Source organism: Passer montanus, unplaced genomic scaffold (assembly GCF_014805655.1).
Source record: "Passer montanus isolate IOZ18808 unplaced genomic scaffold, ASM1480565v1 scaffold184, whole genome shotgun sequence".
NCBI lineage: Eukaryota > Metazoa > Chordata > Aves > Passeriformes > Passeridae > Passer > Passer montanus.
The window spans coordinates 124279-149266 of NW_024365826.1; the positions used below are offsets into that span (position 1 = coordinate 124279).

At 42.1% G+C, this 24988-nt stretch overlaps 1 protein-coding gene across 2 annotated transcripts; it reads left to right on the plus strand.

The window, feature by feature from the left end:
• On the plus strand, window positions 1-23286 carry SPNS3 (sphingolipid transporter 3 (putative)). 2 transcript variants are annotated; one of them, XM_039705783.1, is made up of 12 exons: window positions 1-310; window positions 984-1342; window positions 4423-4488; window positions 4982-5118; window positions 5652-5803; window positions 6677-6743; window positions 7490-7680; window positions 9572-9724; window positions 12839-13028; window positions 15598-15663; window positions 21710-21808; window positions 23018-23286. In XM_039705783.1, exons 2-12 carry the CDS (start codon window positions 1135-1137, stop codon window positions 23183-23185), a joined length of 1497 nt encoding a protein of 498 aa, XP_039561717.1. In that variant the 5' UTR covers window positions 1-310; window positions 984-1134; the 3' UTR covers window positions 23186-23286. The 2 variants fall into 2 exon arrangements, with proteins under 2 accessions (XP_039561717.1, XP_039561718.1); XM_039705784.1 differs by lacking the exons at window positions 1-310; window positions 984-1342 and adding an exon at window positions 3519-3616.
• Window positions 23287-24988: the final 1702 nt, after the last annotated feature.

Genomic DNA, 24988 nt, shown 5'->3' on the forward strand with positions numbered 1-24988 from the left:
GGCCTTCGAGCTGGGCTGCGATCGCTGTGTGTGATTCTCCTTCGTGCGCGGCCGGGGATGGAGATAAAACTAGCGCTTTCCACCAAATTGTGTCCATTCTTTATTGCTTCCAAGAACTTCCAAGGAACTCTTGATTTCGCTGGGTTAGTTAAGCGCTGGGATAGTACGGGTAAGGTGACATCGCTCAGAGAACATCCTGTGGTCTGTAGCACAGGAAAGGGGAGATAAAAGAAGGAGAATATAGAATGAAATACTCCTATTGAGCACATGGACGCAAAGGACTCTGCATTTTGCAAAAGGGCCAGAAATGGTAGGTGATATTTTGTTTTTCAGTTAGTCTAAAGTGTGAAATACCCAGTTCTTAAAAAAAGCCCAACCACAGACCTGTGTCTTCATGCATGAGTCACGAACCATAAGCAGTCCTTCTTCAAATTAGCTGCCTCACTCATAAACTTTTAAGAGTTTTCTGGTAATTTTCACTTTAAATTTTATTAATAGGGTGAAAAAAAAAATAGCTTCTGAAGTTGGTAATCCATAAAGTTGCTCAAAAGACATGTGACTGAATGCTTATAAAAATGTGAATAGACAGAAGAAAGAAGGCAGATAAAGGTGTCTACATGTGCCAAAAGAACAAGAATGTCTCCCTGTGTGCCCTCCTCCTCCTCTTTTGGACCTGTTTTTTGGGGGAGAAAGGGGAAAACAGTCCTGTTTTAAAGGCTGATTGTGCTTTCTTTCTTTCTTTCTTTCTTTCTTTCTTTCTTTCTTTCTTTCGAAAGACTTTCTAGCTCTGACAACTCACTGACAACAAAGAATACTGTTATTTTTGCATTTGTAGTTTCTGTGAGAGCACTGTGGAGTTGTTTTATTTCTTGGGTGCTCAATTGATTACTTTGCTTTTGTTTGCATTTACTTTGCCTTGTCTTCAAGGCCATGGTCTTCAGCAATTTTGCAAAACATAGCACTGCAGCTTTTTTTCTTTGCAGGTTCTTCTGGCTGCAAGGAACATTTCAGCTCTTAGTGGCTGTGCTTCAGTCCGGAAATGACCGTAGTGATTGAAGTTCCTCATAGCCCCAGCACATCACTTTTGTGTGAGGAAATGCTTCATCACCCCTACTGAGTCTCTGCACTGGAAACATGCAAGCCCCCTGTGAACGTGAAGACACAAACTTGCTGCTCCAGCCACTGTTTGAGGGACAGAATTATGGAGCTGCTGCAGAGGAGGGCACAGAGTGTCCATCTGTGGCTGTGTCAAGGAACAATCCGGCAAAGAGGGATTGCCTGGTAGTTGCTGTGCTGTGCTTTGGGAATTTAATAAATTTCATTGATTGGTTCATTGTGCCAGGTGAGAACCCATTTTCCTCTTCTAAAGAAAAAGAAATTTAAGTTCTTAACAGTTCTACAAATGTTTCTAAAGTAAGGTTATGCTTTATGTCTTTGTACTTTCTCTCATTTATCTGCTTTAGCCTGTTGATCATACTCTTAATGAAACTTCCAATTATAAATCTGGAAAGACCTAGGAGTGATTTACTAGATATTAATAGTTAGTAGAATGCTTATAAAAATAAAATAATACTTTAAAATCTAGCTATCTTATAAACAGACTTTAGCATACAGGGCAACTGGTCCATTTTTGTGGCTGAATTCTACAGAGGTGTGAGTAAAGAGCTTCTCTTTACTGTCCACAACAGTTTGTTTACAAGGCCTTCTTTAGTAGATTCTATATGTTATTCCTCTGTCTGAAGAATACTGATGCTATTCCCTCCATTACAAGTTCAAAAACGATGAGATTTTTGTGATAACTTTGTTATCCATGTTAGGGGTGTTATCCTTAGGGGAGGCTTCACTTCCTTGTGAGCTGCTGGCAGTCGTGTGATTTCTGCAATTAAGAGTGAAACATGATTGCAGAAAAAGAACAGAGACCCACTTCCTTAAGCCTTCTCCCACCCACAAGTTATGACTTGTTGTCTAATAAATCATATCCTTCCTCCAAAATATGATTTTTAAACTATTTTTTTCCCCAGCTGAAAATGACCAAGAGTTGCTTATAGTAAACTGGAGGGAAAATATGGAGCTTTTTCTCCCATCTAAATTGTGGTCTGTGTAAATTCTTCTATTTAGTACTACTCCTAAGCATCTCCCATCTTCCAGGGATCTGATTTAGAAAATAGGGGAAACACTTGTGAGCTTGCTATATTTTACTTCTGAGTAACCTGGGAAACAGAAATATTTTAAACCTTGAAAAAACCCAAAGGATGGATTCTTGAGTTCGGAATTAATACCTAGTTACAGCACACAAAGTAATTATTTTGCTACTTCAACTATTGAGAAATGTAGGACAGTCAGTCAGTATCTTTAAAAATGGAGAGTGTAGTGGGTTTAAGAGTTTGAGCTCGTTTTTTTGAGCTTGCTTTTTAACAACACAAGAGGGAAGGAAGCAAGTAGGAGTGCAGTGGGAGTGCATGCTGAATGACACTGCAAGGCTGTGAGTGAAAAACTTCTGTGAATGCATTCTGTTGTCAAGCAACTTTCCTTGGAGAGGGGCAGGGGACAGAAGGGGATGAAAATATCTTCAAGGAAGAGCTTGGATGCCAGAAGGGTATCCCCTTGGGAGGGTTAAGATCAAGAAGCCATTTGGCTCATTCCAGGCTTTGAACTATTCAGGGGCTCCTGAACCAGCTAAGAGCTTAAAATTCTCCCACCATGCTCCCAGGTGCCTTCAGGGACATGCAAGAATTCAAGAGCTGAGGTGGGGATAGTGGCCAGGCCTTTGAAACATCCCCTTGAATTACACTGCATGACTAAACCACATTTTGCTTGGTTCTATGGCTGCTGGACCATGGGGAGGTCTGTAAGCTGCAGTTTATACCACAGCAATAAAATACTGTTCACCTGCTAGAATTCAGTGCCACTGCAGGATTCTTGCAGCAGTGCCTTTGAGTTTGGCTGTCCAAGTGTGTGACCATGTTGTTAGATTCAGCTAACAGGACAGGGAGGAAGGGGAGGTGTGAGTATCTGCTTAGAAGTAAACTGGCAGCAGTTACAAAGTTGTGGTTTCCGGATAGTTTTGCTCTCTGGCTTTGACAGCGTTTGCATCACAGAAAACAAGCTCTTCCCCTTGGATGTCTGCTGACTTCAGTTTGTTGAAACTAGTGACCATGCAGACCTTTTCTGTCTTTTCTGTCCACCAAACAGTTCAAATCAATGCTTTGTAATTTGCCAGGATCTGGCAGAGTCAGTTAGTTATATGGAGGGGATAACATTTTAATGGTGCTCAGTGTGAATGTTAGTTTGAGATAAAGTTGTGGTTCTGTTCAAGTCTTGTTAACTGTGATTTGTTCCACGAGATAAATACTCCACGAGACCAAACCTGAATTCCTCTAATACAGTATTTCTGTGCATTGATCACTGGCTGCCAGAAAGGAAGGATGTAATTGATTGTCCTGTTTTAATGATGCAAAATATTTTAATTAAGTCTCTTGTTTAAACTTTTGAAACCATTAGGAAACCCCTAAATGTAAAATATGCTCAAGAGTCACTGAGAAACAGCTGTAAACCTCTGGAGCTGCTGCTAGGCTGGACCTTGATCTGCAGTGACTTGAAGTCACATCAGTAAATAGTGAGTGGCCTGATGCTGCAGCCATGGGGACTGTGGGAGAACATGGATTTACCTTTAAATTAGCTGGTCCCACACTGCTTTTAAGTGGCTGGAGCAGTGTAGTTCATGGCACAATGTGTAAAGCACAGTGTGGGAGAAGAGGTGCCTCTTGCTGACTTCACCCACTCCCTTCTGCTGCAGATGAGCTCCTGTGAACACAGCAGGCAAATTACACAGAACTTGTTCTCTTAAGTAATGTGGTTTTATCCTCTTAAAAATGTTATGGCTTTATCTATTTTGACAAAATTGAAGTGGCATGAGAAGTAAATGTCTTTTTTAATTGACATCTTTCAATGCAGGTGTGCTTTTTCAAAGCAGTATCTTCCATTTTCAATTGGTTTTCAGCAGTGTAAATTGGAAATACAGAGAGGTGAGATGGAAGATCTGCAGCTCTGGCATGGTATAGAGAAGAAAATTACCTTTGTGTCTGAACATCCACTGTTTTCTTCTACATTGTGTCCATTAAACTTTGAACTCTAAATTTTCATATTCTTAGGTGCTAATGGTGCAAAAGAAGCAGAACAGGAGTGGTTGAAACAGTGGGTAAACTGACTCTCATAAGACCCTTATAGTGGAAAGTAATTAATTTTATCTATAACAATAAGAATTTTTAATTAGCTGTGCATCTTATGCTTATAGTAGAGTAATGGCTTACATCTAAACTCAAAACTAAATGTGCTGCAGTTCTTGCAAGCCCTGGTTTTGGGTGGTAGTTACCAGGATTAGCAGGGTGCTTTGCTGTCATTCAATGTCTGCCTCTGTTGCAGGGATCCTGTTGGATATACAGAAATACTTCAGGCTCAGTGATGGGAAGACAGGTCTACTGCAGACAGGTAATAAAATCTCCTCAGTTCAGAGAGCTGGCTTTGCCTTGCCCCTCTGTGGTCTGCTCCAAAGACACAGTCCAGTTTCTTAGCTCTTCTAGTTCCTCCTTCTGTGTGGCATTGCCCACTTCCACTTGTGGGCAGGCTGACTATAATGCAAAACTGAAAGTCAAACTACAGTCAGGTCCTTCAAAATCTCACAGTATGTCAATCACAAAAGATGAAGGGTTTCTCAAGAAATACAAAAGTGGAGTAATTCACATACATTCACATTGTTTAATTCAATTCATATCAATTCAATTCACATACATTTTATTGTTGTATAGGTATTTTGAGTCTGCATTTGTATTTTTCCAAATATCAATCCTCCTCCTAGTCCTAGAAACTCAGCCTGCCTTTAACCCCTGCCCTAAAAATAACCTGAGTTTATCTGAGGGCTGAGCAGTACATATGACAAAAATATTTAGACAACTATTATCTTTGTTCATTGTTGGATTTTCAGTCTTCACCTTGTGTTACATGCTGGCTGCCCCCATCTTTGGATACCTTGGAGATCGCTACAACAGGAAGATCATCCTTGGAGCTGGCATTTTCTTCTGGTCTGGTGTGACCTTGGGGAGCTCATTCATCACTGAGTCGGTATGTTGCTTTTTAGAGGGTGCTATGGAAATAACCTGCATGCATCTTGCAGGACTTGATAGAATCCTTCTCTAATCACATTTGGAAAAGCATCAGTGACCACTCATTTCCCAAGCCTTAAGCCTGGACTAAATATACTGCATGCAGGAATGCCTTAAAGGACTCTGGAGTCCAGCCTAGGCAACAGAGAACACACACGTTATTGTTGCAATTGATGGGGTTTTATTTTTGTCCAGAATGTTTCTTGTTTATGACCTTACAGTTTGTTTGTTACATGTGTCCTATCCACCCTGTCCTGAAATTCCCTCTGGGTGTCACTCTGAGAAGTCACTGCTGTGCAGAAAGAGAAAGCCAAGCAGTGAGATGTGAGGGAAGCAGGTGTGAGTGGAGGGAATACAGACAGAGGCAAAAGGCAGTGGAATTCTGATTTCTTCTGGTAGATTTCATCCACTAAAATGCCCCTCTAAATAAGTAAATTTTCTTTCTTTCTTTGCATGGACTTTTTTTGATTATAATATGTCTTTTCCCTGCAGCATTACACGATATTTGTTCTTTCACGAGGATTGGTTGGCATTGGCTCTGCCAGTTACTCCACTATAGCACCTACCATCATTGCAGACCTGTTTGAGGAAGGAAAAAGGACCACAGTGTTATCTATCTTCTACATTTTCATTCCAGTGGGAAGGTTGGTTTTCTTGCAGTGACCTTTTGAAATTCTGTCTGACCACACCTGCAATTCAATATACCCTGAGCCCTAATCAGATTTATTTTGATATATTTCTTTATTGGCTCTTACAAAGGGATTTGTCACTTCCTTGGCAAGTTTGAATAGAGCTGATTAGGTGTATTTCTCTACTTACCTTGAGAAAAATTTGCTTTTTCCCCCTAACATTTTTAGGGCGAATCTAGACTCCAGAAACTCTGGCTTTGAATAAAATATTGAATCAATTCTAAAAGAAATATGTGCATGAGAGTATGTAATTTATTTCTGTGTTTTGGGAGACAAAAGCTTTTAGATATTAATTTATTTGACAGATTTTTCAAGAATCCTTCATTAAATGTTTCCCAAGGAAGAACTGGTACTTCCCTCTCTTCTTTTAGTTAATTGACATTGTGTCTGAAGAAAAGGTAGAGAAGAGCTTTTCAAATGGTTTAGAGGCATACTCTGTATCAGAGCAGGCAGCCAAGGCTGGGCCCAGAAGGCAGATTAAAACTAAAGAAATTCCTGCAGGGCACAATTCCTTTGGCTAGCACAGGAGGGAGTAGGTAATAAAATGTTTTATGGGCTCTTTGATCCAGGTTTGCAGTGTCATTTACAGAATATGTATTCCAAGGGGAATCTGGGACATTACTGGCATCATCTCAAGTCTGCTCTGAGGAGCTTAGACTCTCTTTTTAATACTGGCTGGCAAGCAGACTAGCACAGACCATGAGGGTTATTTCTGTTTATCCCTTTGGAAAACTATGGCAGAACATTCTCCTTAGCTGGCAAGACATGTCATTTCAGCCATCCAAAATTCATTGGTGCTTCCTGACCATTCCTTTCTGTTGTTTGCAGTGGCTGTGGTTATATGCTGGCAGCTGGCATGGCAAAAAGCACTGGTGACTGGCACTGGGCATTCAGGGTGAGTCACTCATTCACTGTAACATCAAAATCATCACTGGGGGTTGGATTCTTTATGTTCATTGTGTTAAAGGTGAGCAGTGGGAGGACTTCCAACCCTCTGACAGGTCAGGAACATGGTGTTTAGGAGAAGTTTTCCTACAAGACAAGTGGCAGATTTCTGCCTAGCTCTGATAGGTGTAGGTGAAATTGTACAGCAGCCAGGGCAGGTGCTGATGTTCCTCTTACCTGAGAGCACATTTGGAATGGTTGTTACTGCACCAAGACTTCCTCAAACAGAGGAATTTGAAAGTAAAATGATCATTGTACTGGTAGCACCAGTTTCTGGAATGCTGCTGAGAACAACTTCTTTGTATACAAAATCAGCTAGCACATGCAGCTGAGTGGGGCAGAGTATTTAGTGGAGTAACACTGATGTTATTCAGGTAACACTGGTGACTGCATCAGTGATTCTTGTGTTTGTGGCTAGAACACTACAGTACAGTTTTCTTTCTTCACTTTTTTTTGTTTAAATCAGAGGAAGGAGCAATCAGGTATCTGTATGATGGGGAGGGAGGATCTATTATCTTTTCTTCAAAGGCACCAAAGTCACTCTTTTTCTTTACAAATATGACCTAAACTAGCACACATCTATTTCTGAACACATCTGCAAATTTCTGATAGTGATTCTAATGCAATTGGAATTGCTGTGGAGTTCTCACTATAAGAAAACAGCTATCTTTGATCTAACCAACCTTGTGTCTACAGGTAACTCCTTGCATGGGAGGACTGGCACTGCTTCTCCTGATTCTGCTGGTCCCTCACAGGATCCAGAGAAAGACAGCAGCACACAGAGCACTGAGCATCTCTGGCATGGTAGGAAGAGCAGATGAGAAGCCAGATGTACACAGAACTACCAAGACTACTTGGTGTCAAGATGTGGGATCACTGGTCAAGAAGTAAGTGGTTTGAGCTACAAAGGCTCCCTCTGTTGAGGAGTCACCATTCCATTATAAGAAATATGTCCACTGAGTCCCACTTTGCTCCTTTGAGCCACATGTTGTATGTAAGAGGATGGAAACACCATTAGTAAAAATCTTTCTTCCACTTTTTTACAGGAATGCTGAAAAGAGATAAAAAATTTCTTTGCTTCTTCTATCCTCCCATTTTGAAAAGGGGGAAAGGGCTGAAGTTATGATGGCAGTTTGCTCCTATTGGAATCCAAAGCTCTACTTTATACTAAATTTTCCCTTCCCTACAGGAACTAGATTGGTAAAAGTGCAAATTTATGGTGTAAATTTATTTATAATTCTTAGCACCCGAGGAAGGTTGGATTAGCATGTCCCAGGCACTCTGTGGTATTTGTGAACCTGCTGTGCATGAGGTCAGAGTTTGTGGGACCCCAATATGCTTTATAAAGTAATTGTCCATGCGTTTTGATGGGCTGAGCTGTGGCTGGCAGATGACACCTTCCTTTTAACCACACAAAAATTAAAGATGCAGGGCGGAGTAAAACGCGGACCGGAGCAGGTTGCTCGCTCCTGTGCCCCCGCGGTGCCAGGCGGTGCCAGGCGGTGCCAGGCCGTGCCGGGCCGTGCCGGGGCAGGACGAGGCGCTGGAGCGGCTTTGGGAACAGCAGGTGCCGCTGTGCAGCTGCGCCAGGCAGCTCCGCCTGCCGCTGCCCGCAGGCTGCTTTCCAGCACCACGCTTTTCCTTTCAAGACTTGCTTTCCTGGGACACCGTTTGCCTTTGGAGTGTTCTTCCAGATGATCCAGCGTTTTCTCACTGCCCGCTAAATCTGCATCCTCTTCACATCCTGAGTAGCGGGTACATTAGAGATCGGTTTTGTAGGATCGCAATTTGTAGGCACGACATCCTGAAGTGAATTAAAAAAAAATAATTTCCTGAATCAAAAATGAACCTTTCTGACATTTCAACAACTAGACTATCTCCAAAGTTGCTTTCCTACAGAGATGTTTGAGTGTAAAAAAATAGATCTTTTTATTTTCTTTCCCTTTAGCAATTGATTCCCATTTTCTTTTCCTTGGACAATTGATTTCCAAAGCATAAGGACATACTGCAAAAAAACTATGTGGTTCCACTTTTAATCAAGTCCAAGAGCACATTATCTTTAGGAATTAGAGAATTATGTTCATTTCTTAACAAATCCTCTAGTTTGGTGGTCATTTGCAGCATACATCTCTATTGACCTCAAAGGGGATTTTCTTCTGAACTATTAATGACAAAGAGTCCGGCAAAAATTTAATTTTCTCCTAGGATAGGGCAGGAAGGAGACAAGGTTTGGACAGTTTTCAAAAACATTTCTTCTTTTGCCTGAAACTTGCTGTGGAGATTGAGTCTATTTTTACTCACTCAGGTAGGGTTAAGGAGTGCTCCAGCCCAGCTCAGACCCAGGCGTTGCTCTCATTTACACTGGTTACAGAAACAGCTTAAAACCTGAGGCATTTAGAGCTGAACAGAGAACCTTTTCCTTTAGGTACCAAGCCATTACATTCTTGCTCACTCTCTATTGTTATACTTCTGCTATCAAAAAATTCACAGCAATTGTTTTGGCAGAAGTTGGCATGAAATCTGCAAGAGACCAGGATTTAACATTAAATCAGCAGGTCATACCCTTTACTCTAATTAGTGCTTTATTGTTGAATTTCATAATGAAGCCTGATCAGAGTTCAGATATTCAAGGGAGTGGATTTCGATTACAAGATGTCTGAAAGTATTGTTTTGTTATTGCTTGAAATCCTGGGTGTTGCAGGTAGGTTTTCCCTTTTTCCTCACACCATTCTTTCTAATATCTCTCAGTTGTTCTTTTTTTTTTTTTTTTACTTTCAGCTGTAGTTTTGTCTGTTCCTCACTGGGTCTCACTGCCATGGCCTTTGTCACTGGAGCCCTGGGAATGTGGATGCCACTGTTTCTGTACAGAGCTCAGGTTGTGCAGGGCCTTGTCCCACCGTGCCTCCAAAGCTCGTGCAATTCATCGAACAGGTGAGCTGTGCCTCGGGGGCACACCTGGAAACGCCGCACGGTGCTGGGTCACAGCTCGTTTGCAGAGGGGAGGGAGGATGTCACCCAGCACTTCTCCTGAAGGCAGTGGGGTGTGAATGTTAAGTTGTCTCCAGGTATCTGAGACACTCCCCTTTGGTTGTTTGTTTATAATCACTCAGTTAACTGGAAAAATGCTGCCAGCTCTATTTAAGTAAAACAGGAAGAAGCAGTAATAGTAACAGTTGTGGGGGAAAAGGAGAAGCTTTAGCAAGGAGTTTTTAGTTGACAAATGACTGTGCACCCCAAGTTACTTAAATACCCATTTAAGTATATTTAAATCTTGTGTTGTAATGACTTGCCTATTATCTTCTTCTTATTCCATTTTTATGATCTGTGCCATGTTGGTGAGTTCACTGTGACTCCCAGCTTGAAGAAATCTTGCTGGTTTTGATGTAGTATCAGATCATCACACCAAACCAGGATCTTGTGAATAGCTGCCAGCAGAGCTCTGCTTAGAGCATGTCCAGACCAATGAAGATTCATGAATAGTATCAAATATTGTATAAGGGGAATTTACACTAGTAGAACACTTTGAAGTAGTCATAACACACCTTTTTATAGATCCCTTTCCCCACCAAGGAAGAGAAGTTTTTCTTCACAGTGTGTTGTCCAGAATACAAATATGTATTCAGTGTTCCTCTTGAGTCTTCACAGCTTCCCTCAGTAACAGTGAGCACTGGGACTGACTCCTGGCAGTGGTCTCCATACAAGTACCCCTTTCTCCAGGAGGTACCCCAAGTCTTGTTTCAGTCTCTGCTTTTGTAATGGATTTCAGAGAGCTAAGTGCTTACAGCATGGCCTTTCCAGGTAAAGACACTTAAAGGGAAAAGCAGTAATCACACCTTGAATGTATCCTCTGCTAATGGGATTTTTCTGTCTTTCTGAAATGGAATAACTGAGTTAACTCAGAAGTGATTTCTGAGTTGTAGCAAAACCAGATGGATTGAAGAGTCATCCCAAAATCCTTCAATGGGAAATGAATTGTCCTTCCAGGGATGCCACCAGTGGCACATTACTTATCAATTAACAGTACTGGGAAGAGAGGGAAACACAGGAGTCTGGCTCAGGGTAGGCAGATGAGGGAAGCTGAACAGTTTAAGATGTTTGGCTCTATCTGTTCACAGATGCACTTTAAGTACTTCTTTGTTAATTTGAAGGTGTTGGCCTCTAGTTTGTTTTCTAATCCACTTCTGAATTATTATTCCACAGTAGTGTTGTTAGAGCAGACATGGTCTTCAGGGAAGTGAAACAGAGCATTTGATAGTTTAACCTCATGTGCTGCTTCTTATAGGATGCTTTTAAATCTAATCTTGGCATAAGCTCATGCCAGAAGCAGCATAAGGCTGGTTTTGGACTGTTATTCCAAGGGGATGTAAAGAAACAGAATATAAACTACAATGTCAGACCTGATGGTGCTGGAGGAACTGAGCTGCACATTACCAGACCTGCCCAGGGATACTTTTAAAGATGTTTTTCCCTCTGGCTGTTCAGCAGTTTCAGACTTTGTTTAAGGATCAGGACTGTGTCCCTTAGACTCCTTACAAACATAGACTCAAATGGCACCACAACTGATTTAAGTCTCAATCCTTTCAATGTAGATAAATAGGCAGCGTGAAGTTTTTGTTCAGGTCTTTGTGCAAACACTTTCAAACAGATCAGAGAGATAAGTGAGCATTCTCAGACCCTAAAGGATCCCATAGGAGCCTTTCCCCAGAACTAGGCTTCTGTACTTTCCTACTCCTGTCAGCTGAACTGTGCTTGGATTTCGTTTTGGCCATTCTTTTTATTCCAGTTGCAGGTTTGTTTCAACTTCAGTTTACAATACATGAACATTCTAAACACAATTCCCTGAATGCTTCAATCAACTAATGTCACCTTGGAACTTGCCTCTCTTGAACAAATGTCTGAGATTATTCTGCCAAGTGACAATCTATAATGTCACTATCAAGCTATAGTCAGTGATGGATCAGAATCCTGAAGAACTTGCAGGGAGAGTACAAATTTTCTTAAAGTTTGTTATCTTGCATAGCAATACCTTTTTTTTTTTTCTTGTAGAATTATTGAGTTCTTCCTAATCAGCCAGAAAGAAATTAAGAAGTGGATGTTCTGTAGTTTAAAGGAACAAATCATGTCCCAGCTGGTTACTTTGCTTTGCAGTTAGAAAAAGTTCAGGAAAATGTACAGAACTTGCCATGTAGCACTCTAAAATATTCAGAAGCACTTGTGCTCAGAATACATTGATCCTGTCCCTGCTTGCCTTCAGAGAATCACAATGCAGTGGCACCACTGATCTTGGGCAGGAGACTTGCTTTGTCATTGGGGGGGGTCTCACTGGGACAGAGACAAAAGCACACATGCAAGTCCCTTTGGAAGCTGAATCTTCTAAACTATTCAGACATGTTCTTTTAAAACATGAACTTGTGGTTCCTGAAGAACACATTTGCATTTGCAGACACACAAAGCTGAATGGTATTGGAAACTCTGTGTTCAGAAAATGCTGGACCTGGCAGTAGTTACCTATTCAGTATTCTTTGAACTCTTCTGGGAAGTGGTAGGTGTTTCCCACAGTCAGAGAAGTGACTCATCTCAGCTGTGCTAACCAGAGGGTTATAATTTAGATGTGTATCATTCCACGTGCTAGGATCTCTTCCAAGGCAGCAGATTGTGATACAGGGTTACTCCATCTGTGTTTCAGGGATGACTGGGTAGATTGATTCACAGGGTAACCATGATGACTCTGTCTCCTCTAAATCACAGCATGTCCAAGCTAGATCATATTGAGCAGAGCCCTCCCTGAGCCTGGGTGCACAACACCTGCTCTGTAAATGGGAAAATATCATCTCCAGGGGATACAGCCACCATTGCAAAGCCATAGCTTCAGCTGGGGCTTGGGATTACCTCCATTTAGAAGGAGTGGGAGGGTCACATCAAGTGGAATAAAAGTCAACTTCCCTATTAAAGACTCCTCTGAAACCACAGGTACAAGCTAACACCATTTATTTTTCCACAGTACAGTTTTACTATGCTCAGCTGAATCCTTTGCTTTGTCACCAGCCTAATATTTGGAGGCATCACCATTGGGACAGGAATCTTGGGTATTATTGCTGGGGCAGAAGCTGCAAGACGTTTAAGGAAGATAAACAACAAAGCTGATCCTCTGATCTGTGCCACAAGCATGTTCATTTCTGCACTCTGCCTCTACATAGCTCTGATGGTGGCCCAGACAAACATCCTTTCCACTTTTGTAAGTGACAATTAGCAAAATGTCTTTTGGCATCCTAGGGAGAATGGGAGGCGGGGAGAGGCTTTTGCAGAACTCTCTGCAGTCTTCTGGAACATTAAGAGGTTTCAGTGACTTGTGGCAAGGTATCCAGGTAAGCTGTGGGCTCTGATGCTCTCATAGCTGAGGTCTGTCCTGTGAGAGCCACCTGGGCAGTCCTTGGTACAGTATAAAGGGCAGGCAGGCACAAAAACTGGGCCTGAGGTCCTGCAGAGTGCCCACACTGAAGAAGAAAATAATAACTGTGCATTTAGCTGCGTTGAAACATGTCCCTTATGCAAAAATGTAGTTAAAGCAAGTCTCAATCTTATGTTAATTTTAATGCTTTGTGCCTAATTTAGTATTCTTATTTATTTTTGCTCTCTTAATACTTAAAGGTTGGTGTAGTTGGGACTGCACAATACACACTGTTCTAGCTAAGAATAATTTAGCCCTCACCTTCAAAGCCCCAGATCACTAGCTGATCTTCAAAGTCAAGCTTTTGGCAATACAAACTGAAGTATAAATCATTTAAATTCCATTCTCGGTAAAAGGGAAAACAGAAACTTACTAGGAATGACAAAAAATCCCTGTAAGAGGGAACTGAATGTAAACCCTATTTCAACTGTAATCTGGTAACAGCTGGGGAAAGACTCCTGTGCATTTTTTCTGTGACTCCACAGCCAAAATCACCATGATTAACATGTAAGTAAAGTAAATTACAGTAATCAACAGTTCTCTGCAAAAGGGCACTTTTGCATGTTTTTTGCTTCTAAGAATAATGCTTGTTCAAAGAGGTTTTCCTTCTGACTCCTCAGGAATGTGTATTCCTGTGGAAAAACACCTTTACACCAAGAAAAAACACAAGTGGATTGGCCTGTCTGAGTGTGTGTACACAAAGCAAAATGTGAAATGTGAAGATTATTCTGGGTCCAATAGTGGGAATCTGAGTGCCCAGGAGAATTACCCATTGTCTTTTTCTGCTTCTCAGACTCCCACAAGCTCTACTCATAGTGTGATCCTCAGGGGATTTTTTGTCATTAAAGGTAGAGAACAGCAGTTAAATTTTCCAGTCTGTGTTAGATGAATGAATCAATGTATTTGGTTGGACCTAAGAAAACATAGCTGTTATTAGAATCATAGATCACAGAATCATAGAATCAGGGTTTGGGGTTGGAAGGGACCTTAAAGCTCATCCAGTTCCACTCCCCTGCCATGGGCAGGGACACCTTCCACTAGACCAGGTCTCTCCAAGTCCTGTCCAACTTTGCCTTGAACACTTGCAGGGATGGGGCAGCCACAGCTTCTCTGAGCACCCTGTGCCAGGGCCTCACCACCCTCAGAGGGAAGAATTTCTTCCTTATATCTAATAATATATTAATTATAATATCTATATCTAAAGCATTGTGAAGGAAAAGATGTCTGGATAATGTTCTATACTAAGTATATCAGTGCTTCAAGGAACTTTTTTCCCCAAACTGGCTTGGAGAAGAAAACAAATGAACAGAACAGACAAAAGCCACAGGATGTATGGATATCCTAGGTCTATTATCTATATTTATTACCTACAGGATATCTATAGGTATCCTGGGTATTCTAGGTCTAGTTCTCCTTAGGGGAATGTAAGCTACCCCTCCAAAAACATCTGAGTTTGTCACTGTGCCTTCCCTAGGCTGTGTTTTCATCAACCAGGGACGACATCTTGACAAAGGCCTTACCAAACACAGTGCTGGCACCTGTTGTAACAATGTGCCATCAGTCTGATTAGTAGATAAGAATATTGTGCCAGGTACCATGAGACTTTGTGGCCTGTGTTTCTGAAGAGATTCTGCTTTCTAGCACTGCTCCACCTCAATGGTGTAACTTTAATCCTTTAATCCTTTTCTTCCTTTAAGTCTCGCTTAGTCTGGGCAGGCTGCTCCAGTCTGTGTCCAGGGCTGGCTGAAAGGGTTAATATTTTCTGAGGCCACAGCTAAAAGAGTTGTTCAGTGCCCTACCCCTTTTCCTCATGGCTGGGTCTCCATCTGTGATGGATTAGGGATTTCCCACAGGACAGCAAGGTTTTGAGACTGCCTGTTCCTTGGAGTCCATTCCGTTTTGGATGTTCTCTCTCTGAAGGAGCCCTTAAGAGTACTGGTACTGGCCCAGAGGTGTTCACTTGGCTTCATTTGCATCCCTGTGCACTTTGTAAACCTGTGCTGAATGTTTCTCTTCCATGGATCTTGCTTTTCTCTTTATGGGTTCAATAGTTCATAGCAGTTAATTTGGGAGGCTGGCATACGTTTCCTATTTTGGCTCTTCTGCTGAGGATTTGTGACCCAAACACCTTCTTTGATTCTTTTTCCCACCTTTAAGGTGAAGTTACTGTTTGTAAGCATAGATAGAGGTGTTTAATTTAGAAGTAATGGGTATGTAGGACAACTCTTACACAGATAAGCAACAGTCAGTGAGCCTGCCTCATCTTCACAATATAGAAGGGCAATGCAGAGTACAGCATAGCATAGCATGGCATAGCATAGTATAGTACAGTCACTGCTTTTTTTCTGTTTTGCAGATTTTTATTGCATTTGGAGAACTGTTTTTGTCTGTAAACTGGGCTGTTGTGACAGACATACTGCTGGTAAGTGCTCATGAAACTTTCCTTATTTCAAGGTTTTGACAATGTAATATTGTTCCTAAGCCTGCATCTTGGTGGCTTTCTGGGGACAGATGAACAAACTCCTACAGAGAATCCCCTTGTTGGTATCCTGCTTGGAATCACTGCCACAATGTACTGCTGGGCAAGGATGCCAGTGGCAATCAGGGTGTGGTGGTGCAGTAGATCAAGTTATTATAATCCCAGGAAGATGTCCTGATTTGGGTGGAACTCATGCACGTGGTACTCTCTAGTGCTGTCTATACCCGTAGTATTTTGGGCTTCTGTACAGCTCTGTGTTGTCAGATATCTGCTAGAAAATGGCCTGCTCCAGAAACAAGGTAATTTTGTGTCTATAATCAGGTTTTCTATTTATTTTCCAAATGTTTGAAAGGATGAGCCCAGTGAGGCAAAGTTGACAGTCCATGAACTGTTAGCAAGTTCCCTTAGTCCAGAACACAGTGCAGATGAATTCCAGCTCTTGCAAGTCCAACTCATAAGTGTTCTACACTGCCAGAGCATCAGGCCAGCAGTGATGCTTAAGGGGCTCTTGGGAATTCCAGGACTGACCTCACAAGCCAAGGAATAGCAGTGCATGATTTCATTTGGATTCTGTCATCTGCAATTTCATTAGAGTGATGTGAAAAGCACACATCTTGTAGCACAGTTTGTCTAGACTGTGATAAGCAGCTGCTTTTTATAATTTCAAAGGTTTACATAGTTAGTAATTTTACTTGAGTTTTTACTCAAAATAAAAATTTGGCAATCTTGCATTTAGGTTGTAGCTCCACAGTCACTAATAGATGTCTGTGTAAACCCTGGGGCAGATACTATGACTGCTGAACTACACAGATCATTATAGTCTTATCAAGTAGTTTATATGACTTTTTTTCTTAATAATCCATAATATGAACAAGTTGAATATGGTTTATCAGTGCAATAAGCAAAGAAATGCTCATATCTGATAGACTGCAGGAAGCTGATTTAAATACCAAAGTTATTTATATAATTGACAATTCTTTTCTTGCTACCTATGGGCATAAGAAAAAATATTTAAGTTTACACTACCCTTTTCTATGAGGAATAGATCACCCAAGGGACCCAAACTCTACTTTGGGATTCCTGTGCTGAGAAACTGTGGATGTGATGATAACCCTAATATTTCAAGCAGGAAGCTCCCTGTGAGACAGGGACTGTTCAGACAAGTGTGGTACAGGCACAATGCTGCTGCAGGTGGCACTGAAAGTGGGGGAATTGTAAAGCCATCAGGACAAGTGAGAGAAGGCACAAAGTTAAGGGACAGCAGAACAGAGATCTTTGACTGTTTCTTCCCAAGGAAAAGACATGTGAGTGTTTCCCATTTCATGTAATAGTGTTGCATTCTAAGGGAGATGAAATCTATTTGCAGATTGCTGCTGCAAACTTCATGGTCATTATAAATCTTTCATTTGAGAACCACAGTGAGTGCATTCATGTGTAGCACAACATGCAGTGATGCACAACAGCTGTTCACAAGAAGGACAGGAAAAATACCTTGCAGCCTGTGGCTCCAGTGGAGCACAGGTCACTGGCCCTTGCTATCACAGAACTGGCAGTTTACCCCTGAGGTCACTGCACTGTGGTCTGAGTTGCTCAGATATACAAATTGCTTGGTATCTCTACTGGTTAACTGAACCCAAGTAGTGGACAAGCTGAGCAGAGATGAAAGTATTCCTATTACAGTGTAAAAACGATGAAAAAGTATATTGCCAAATGCTGAGCACTCTCTAGTGACCAAAGGAACCAGCTGTGAAGCACTGCAGAACTCTCCTTCCACTGCCTGACCTTGCCTTGATGTGAGTCTGTTTATCTTTTATTTCATAGCTGGAGAGCCTCTCTTTACATTCTGATTGAGATGAAGGAATGGAACTAACATTTCATGGGTCTTCAGCAGAGTCCTGCTGACACTGACTGTGCATTATGTTCTCTTTCATGGTGCTGCTCTCTACATGTCAGTTTTCTGCATCTGGAATTTTAATAAAATAGTAAATAATGCAGTCAGCATTAGTCAGTTGGCTGCTTGCTTAAAATTTCAGCCAGCAGCCAGGAGGGTTTTGATTCTTATTTGACTCTCTCAGAATGGTCAGAAACAATTATCCTATGAGAAAAGAGCTGAAGCCTTGCAGCAGTGAACTGGTCCAGACTGACAGTTTTACTTATGTTCTATTTCAGTTTATTTTTAAATAATTGGGCTTTTTTTTGCACCAGAAGCAAATATAAATACCATTGCCGTTCTTTTTACATGAGTTGAGGCACCAACTTTTTAAAGTTTCTCAATTTACTTTTCTTTGGACTCCTATATCTGCATTTTAATTCTGTCCTTTGTCACTGTTAAAGAGGAAGGTGACATCACTGAGTTAGATAATGGTGATACATGGTGAGGAGAGTGAGGCAGATGGTTGCTGTCAGCTCTTTCTTTCAATTCCTTCCTGAATCCAAACAGAACTTTTGTTCAGTTCTGTCACTCCAGTCTCAGCTTTATGAGGGAATGCTGCATCACATTGCATCCTGCAGGAGATCTGTGGGGAGCACCATTGTCATATCCTGGATCCATGTAGATCTAGAAGAGGAGGAAGTTCTTGTCTCCCAGCAGACCAACATCCCTGACTTCCATTTCTTTTAGAATATTGTGGGATTAATTAGCAGCAATATTGTATCAACTGGGAACAACTGGGGAGGTGAAAAGTTTGGTACAGCAGAGCTCTGTGGTGCTGTGTTCTCTGGGAGCAGACATCAAGTTTATTACCACAAGTGTGCTTTGGGTTGGATCTCTTGAAATCTAAATGCTACTAATTGTTTTATCCGAAAAGGATGGAATTGAGCTGAATTTGTAGATGTCTCTCATTCAGTGACAATCTTACTTGGGACTTGTGTTTCATCCTGTTGAAACCCCATGAGTACCCCATGAGTTCAGTCTATTACTGCTCTTATACTGACTGAAGGGTGCCACAGATAACAGAAGTAATTTCTCTTTCTGCCTTGTTTCCTATATGAACTGGTAGGATTTCTGGTAATGTAGCTGGATTTGCTAATGCATGTTCTTACTTTGCCATGAAAATTACTTTTCTTTCTTCCCACATGGCACTGCTAGCCAGACAATGTAGCTAGGAATTCATTTCTCCTGCGACCTGTGGAGCTGAAGATGCTGACAAAAAAGATGCTGACTGAATGATAAGGACTTCCTCCCTTTGTGGCTGGTGCATCAAGAGGCATTGCATGTAGCCACCTTTGTGCCTCCTATTCAGTGTAAACACAAAGGTATCTGCTGAACCACTACAGTCCTAATGTGCAAGTGGAGAAGTGCTGTGGCTGCCCTGCTGGTTTACTGGGAGGCTCTTCTTGGAATGCTCCTTATGAAACATGTTTGCCACCTGTGAGGTTATGGAACTCTGTCTTTTAGGTTTTTGGCAGCTAATAGTGTAGGAGATGCTGGAACTGGAGGGGTTTGGGAAGGCTACCAAGATGTCCCTGTCTTTGGAAGTGCCCTGGGATGTACAGAAGTGTTCACCAGCCTGTGTGTTCCATCTGCTTTTTTAGCTGACAGCTCTGTGGCAGAAGGGTCTCTGAAACCTCCAGAGGCAGCACGAGGGATCTGCAAACTGTACCTGTTTGGGGCACCTGCTTCTGTCCAGACACCTGGGCTGGATCTTTGAGGAGTGTGCAGGATGTCACCCCACTCCTGCCAAGGTGTGGGGTCCTGGGCAGTCACTGTGGCCAGGCAGGACCCCTTGGCTTCTTCAGAGTCCCTGTGGGAAGGTGTCTTTTGTTTCTTCTTTTCCTAGTGAATCCCACAGTGCCTTGAGCTCTTGAGTATAGTTTCTCTTCTGCAGAAGAACCTGAACAATAGCACAGGCAGAGTTTGTATGAGCCCTGAAACTACAGAAAACACCCCATCCCTCTCTCAGTTTTGTTCCATCTCTTGTAGTTGCAGATATGGGATATTAAATAAAGGTATAGTGCAAGGCACTGGGAGAGCCAAAGTACATTTAGCTTTTCTCATGCTTTCAATGCCCATGATATATTAAGTGCATAAGAATATTTGATTTGCATTTCTCAAACGCAGTCTGTCATGATCCATAAAAGAAATTTGAGTTCTAGGGCAGATGACATGAAAACCTCAGAGAGCCATGGGCTGACAGTCTCCAATCTAGTACAGTCTGTCATTGCCAGGTCTGCTTCCCAAGCTCAGAGTTTCCTATTGTGGTTTTTTGTGTCTGTACAAGTGAGCCTCTTCACAAAGTGTGCATGCTCATCATCCAGGTAGGTTCTGAGAGAAAAAAAGTGGGTAGACTGCACACCCTCAGTCTAGGCCATAGTGTGCTTTGGCCTCAGTGGGAAGGAGCTGTTGGATTGTTCCTTCATCCCATGGGCGACAAGGATTTCAGAACAACCAATCTCACATAACTCTGCTCCTACATTGCCTGGGGACTGGATGCAGTGTTGTGGCAACATGACATCACACTGGTTTTCTGTAACTCTGGAGAGACCTCCAAAGCACCCCTGGTTTAATATTTACTATCATTGAAGCACTCTACCTAAATATTCCTAATGAAAGAGAAATGTTCTATCCATGCTTAGAAATACCTGCTTTGGAGGGACTGGGAATGGAGTGGGTTATGCATTAGCTGCACATGTGCAAAGGAAGGAAGGAGGTTGTCTGTTCTAATCCAGCTGCTCAGAGCTCTCTTGCTGGGTGCAGAAATGCTGGTTTAAGAGTGATTTGTGTATCCAAGGTGGAGTCCCAGTGCCTAAGAGGGGCACTGCCAGTGTTCTCTGGTTCTTTACTGAAACTGTATGTGGTAAGCAGGACCAAAACTCTAAATTAAAAGTGACAGCAGGGTCTTTTTTAGTTTTAAACCCAGCTTAACATGTATATTAATGTTTTCTTGAAGGCAGTGATAGAGTCACAGTATAGATCATACACCTTGAGTCTGTCCCTTGGTAAAACACCAATCATTCTATTAATTAGTGTGTGAGACATACTTAATGACACTTAGGTGAGTTTCAAGAAAACCCCCCCAAACTGTGGAATAGAGGACTGAGAAAATATTAAGCATTTTTTTTCTGATATGAGCAAATGGTTGGAAAACAGATAAGAAGGTTTGAAATTGCTTCTGTAGCATTCTGACTGTGAATGCTTTTTGCATAAATGTACTATTAAAAGGCTTCTTCAGGCAGAGCTGATCCTCAGTAGCACAGGCATAGAGCTCTTATTACCCCCAAATGACTATATTTTATTTGACAAAATAGTTCTAATCTACATGATGCTTTGCCATGTTCTGGATGTGCACAACATCATCTTCTCCAAGTCCTTATTTAAACTGTGTGCACTGAAAAACAAAATCAGTGTGAGGTGTTACTGCAGTACCTTGTGTCTCAGGTGCTTCTACTGACAGGCAATACCATCAAAACATCACCAGCCACTTTCTGGTTGGGCAGGTTGGGTCCTCACCTTCAGTCTTCAAGGGTCTGCAAGGGCTCAGCTAACATGTTTTACAGCTCCTCGGTACCCCACTTTCCCTCAGCAGCCTAGACCAGGCCTGCTGACACAGGTCATAAGATATTTTTCTGAGAGACTGTCAGTGCTCAATCCGTATTAGCAAATCATTGTGACTGCAAGGGATACTGCCAGGAGGCTTCTATTGGTTGTATGACCAAATGGATCTGTACAAGCTGCTTTGAGCTGTGTATGGACACGTGAGTCACAGTTTAGCTAATCTATTGTTATTTTCTCCTGTATATTCCTTTCTTGAGTGTTTTTTTCCTCAGCAAAACATGCAGTGTACCCTTTTGCTCAGAATAACTTTTCTGTCTCCAAAGTTCTAAACAGTGTTTGAATATGAAATTTGTCTTACAAAGTTGTAAACAGTGTTTGAATATGAAATACATCAAAGTTGCTCTGTCGGTGTCTCTGGGATATTGTGGGAGCAGCTGGGCACTCCTGAAGTTCTCGGGGTTGATGTTCCCCTCCTGTGGCTGTGCTCTGTTTCAGTACGTGGTGACGCCGCGGCGACAGTCCACAGCCATCGCCCTGCAGATCTTGGTGAGCCATTTGCTGGGAGATGCAGGCAGCCCGTACCTCATCGGGGCTGTAAGTGAATTCTCTCCTTACTCAATTTTCCTTGGGGTAAAACTTCTAGGAACTGATAACACTCACAGAATCTTAGGCACTACTTGGTCCAAAACCAGAAATTACTCAAATTGCTGGCCCTGTGTCTAGGTCACAGAGATATTTTTCTAAATGTTTTTACCTGCATGCAGCACTTGGTCCTGTGACACTGCTTGTAGGTGTCAGTAGTTCTGTGCAGTGTGTAGAAATTTACAGAGGCATACATTTTTGCAGAGACAGTGTCATAGGATGAAAGCACTTTCTGCTAAGTTTGTGAGTTTCGTGGAAATTACTTCAATGTGTTAAAACCCAAGACTTAGTTCAAATCTTGAAGTTTGAAATCTTGAAATTAGTCAATGGTGTCTTGAAAATTCAGAACAAAAGTGGAGCAATGGTTCTCTTTAGATATTACTTGACCTTTAAAGCTCTGGTCTCAAATCACCTCAACCCTGAATTCCCACATCTCTAGACCTGCTTTCCCTGCCCTTCCTACATGTACTTGATCTTAGGTGCTTCTGTGCAAATCAGCCTCACACTGCTTTCTGCATGCAATTCATTAATTTTAGTTCCAGTGTAGTTCCGTCAGTCTCATTTCCTTCCTCCATTTATTTTAAGACACAGTAGGTAACAAAGCACCCATTTTGAGTTTTCTGCTTTACTTGACATGGGAGATTGAGTCTTTGTTGTTGATTTAAAGTTTAGTTTTTATGAAAGTTTATTTAAAGAAGTTCACCCCCTGTTTACAGTGTCAGGATTAGACAATGGCCAAGTGAGCTGTGCCTGCAGAGCTGCTGCTGGCCCAGCCACACAGGAGGTTCCCCTTGGCCTCAGCTGGGTGAAACCCAGAGTCTCAACTGTACAATCTGTCTGGCAGAGAAGAGAGTCTCTCTCCCTGAGGGATTACCCTCTCCCTGGGTACTGGGTTTGCAAACTTTGGGAGCAGACTCTTACCCCTGTCTGCCTCTTTTATGGAGTCTCAACTGTACAATCTGTCTGGCAAAGAAGAGGGATTACCCTCTCCCTGAGGGATTACCCTCTCCCTGGGTACTGGGTTTGCAAACTTTGGGAGCAGACTCTTACCCCTGTCTGCCTCTTTTATTCTTTTCAAGGCCCACACTGTAAAGAGTCTGTTTAAAGCAGGAGGGATGGAGGTGTTGTTCCAGGTTAATGCCAGCCTTGTTCCCTCCCCAGATCTCCAATGCTATCCAGGCCAGGAACACCCCCTCGCTGCAGTGGAGTTTCCGGAGCATGCAGTACAGCTTTGTCACCTGTGCCTTTGTTGGGGTCTTTGGAGGAGGATTTTTCCTCCTGACATCTTTCTACGTCGAGGAAGATCGGAGAGAAGCACAGAGGCTCTGAGGTGTCTGTGTTGATAACTTTGAACCCTGGATGTGGTGGCCTGTTTGACAGCAGCCACGGGATTGTCTCTGTAACATTAATAAACCATGTTAATTAATGTCTGCCTTATGGTAATGCCACGTCAGTCTCTATAAAAGAGATAAGGACAAAATCCCAGTGAAGTCCCAGATTAAACAAACCTTCCACATTGAGCAAAACAGTCCACAGAGCTCACAAGCAAAATGCTGTTAGTACAAAATGCTGCAGTATGTGGAAATAACATCCCTTACTGTAGTGCACCCCTGCAGGCTTCATGGAGCACGAGGTTCCTTTTCTGTAGCCCTTTAGAACCAGTCCTGTCTCTCTGTAGCACTTCTCCCTCTTCCCTGAAATAAATCATGTTCAAAGTATAAAATATTTAGAAAAAGCCTTTTGAATTGGACAAAGCCCTGTCCTCAAGCACCTGGCTTCTTACAGCCCCCTTCTGCTCAGACTTGGTGTTCCAGGTACCAGCAATGAACTGTCCCTCAAAGGAAGATGAACTCCAGGGAGAAATTTGCACAGAAGAAAAGAACGTCTCCCCTTTTTCCTTTCCTTTTTGCTTAATGAGATACAGCTGGGGAAAAGGCCAAATCACAATTCCTCCATATGGCACAAAATCCTGCATACTGAATTTTTGGATGCTTTTGACTACGAGTCAAAAATTGCTCATGCATTGGCATATGGCAACTCTCCTCCCCCATCCATAACCAGGCCCTTGTCCTCTGTGGGCTGGGGAGCTCCAGAGGGTGTTTTACAGAGCTGTCACCAGCATGACTGCTGACCTCAACAAGGCAGAGCTTTTGAGGCACAACATCTCCTGGAGATTAGGGAGGCCTGTGAGTTCTCAGCAGGATGAGATTTGCCTGTAGAATTCAGAAAATGTAAGTAGTAAAAAGAGTGTTTTAAGTTGTCTAAAATGACCAAGAGAAACAAAACTATCAAAGTCATGTCAGATTCAAGATTGGAGGGTTGTGATTATTTTATATGTAACATCTTAATGGTATGCCTCTCCTAATACTTGGAGGCTCCTCACTGTACCCTCAGGCCTTGGGTAGGCATCTCCTGTCATGAGTGAGCAGTAGCACCTGTAAAACCACTTAACTATAACTGTCCACTTGAACTCTTATCTCCAAAGAGAAGAGGATTTTGGATGTGCTATCTGTTGTCACAATATCCTGCCAGGTACCAAACAGGACATGACCAGTGTGGCCAACTTCCATTGTTTGTCCTGGCTTAGCTCCCAGTAGCACCTTAAGGCCTAAGCAAGATATTGGCAAGTGAATTGTAAAGAGTTGCAAATGTTGATGATTCTCCCAGTAAATCATAAGCAATATTCCTTTGTACTTCACAGTAAGGACTGTGAATGTCTAATGTCACTGTAAATACCATAATTCAGCTACTGCAGGTTTTTGTTCTTCCCTCTGTCTACCTAATATTCAAAAGATCTGTTCTGAAATCTGACTTAAACCTAGGTAGTGAAATGTGACCATTGTGGGAAATAACAGAGAAACCTTGTAATACTCAGTGAGAGTGTAATAATTGTCTTTAAAATAAAAGTTTGTATTCTGAAAGATTGAGCAACTTTTTCTGGTTGTAAAAACTAGCCATGGCCATTATACCACTGACCTTTTGGAAACCCCTGTGCTCCCAGAAAGCCCACATCCAAGAAGGGAATTTTGCTATTGGATATGAATGCTTGCAAAGGTCCTCAGTGCTTCAGCCATGGCAGGATTTCAGCAGCTCCATGTGCTTCTCCATCGGTACATTCAGGATTTGCCCTGC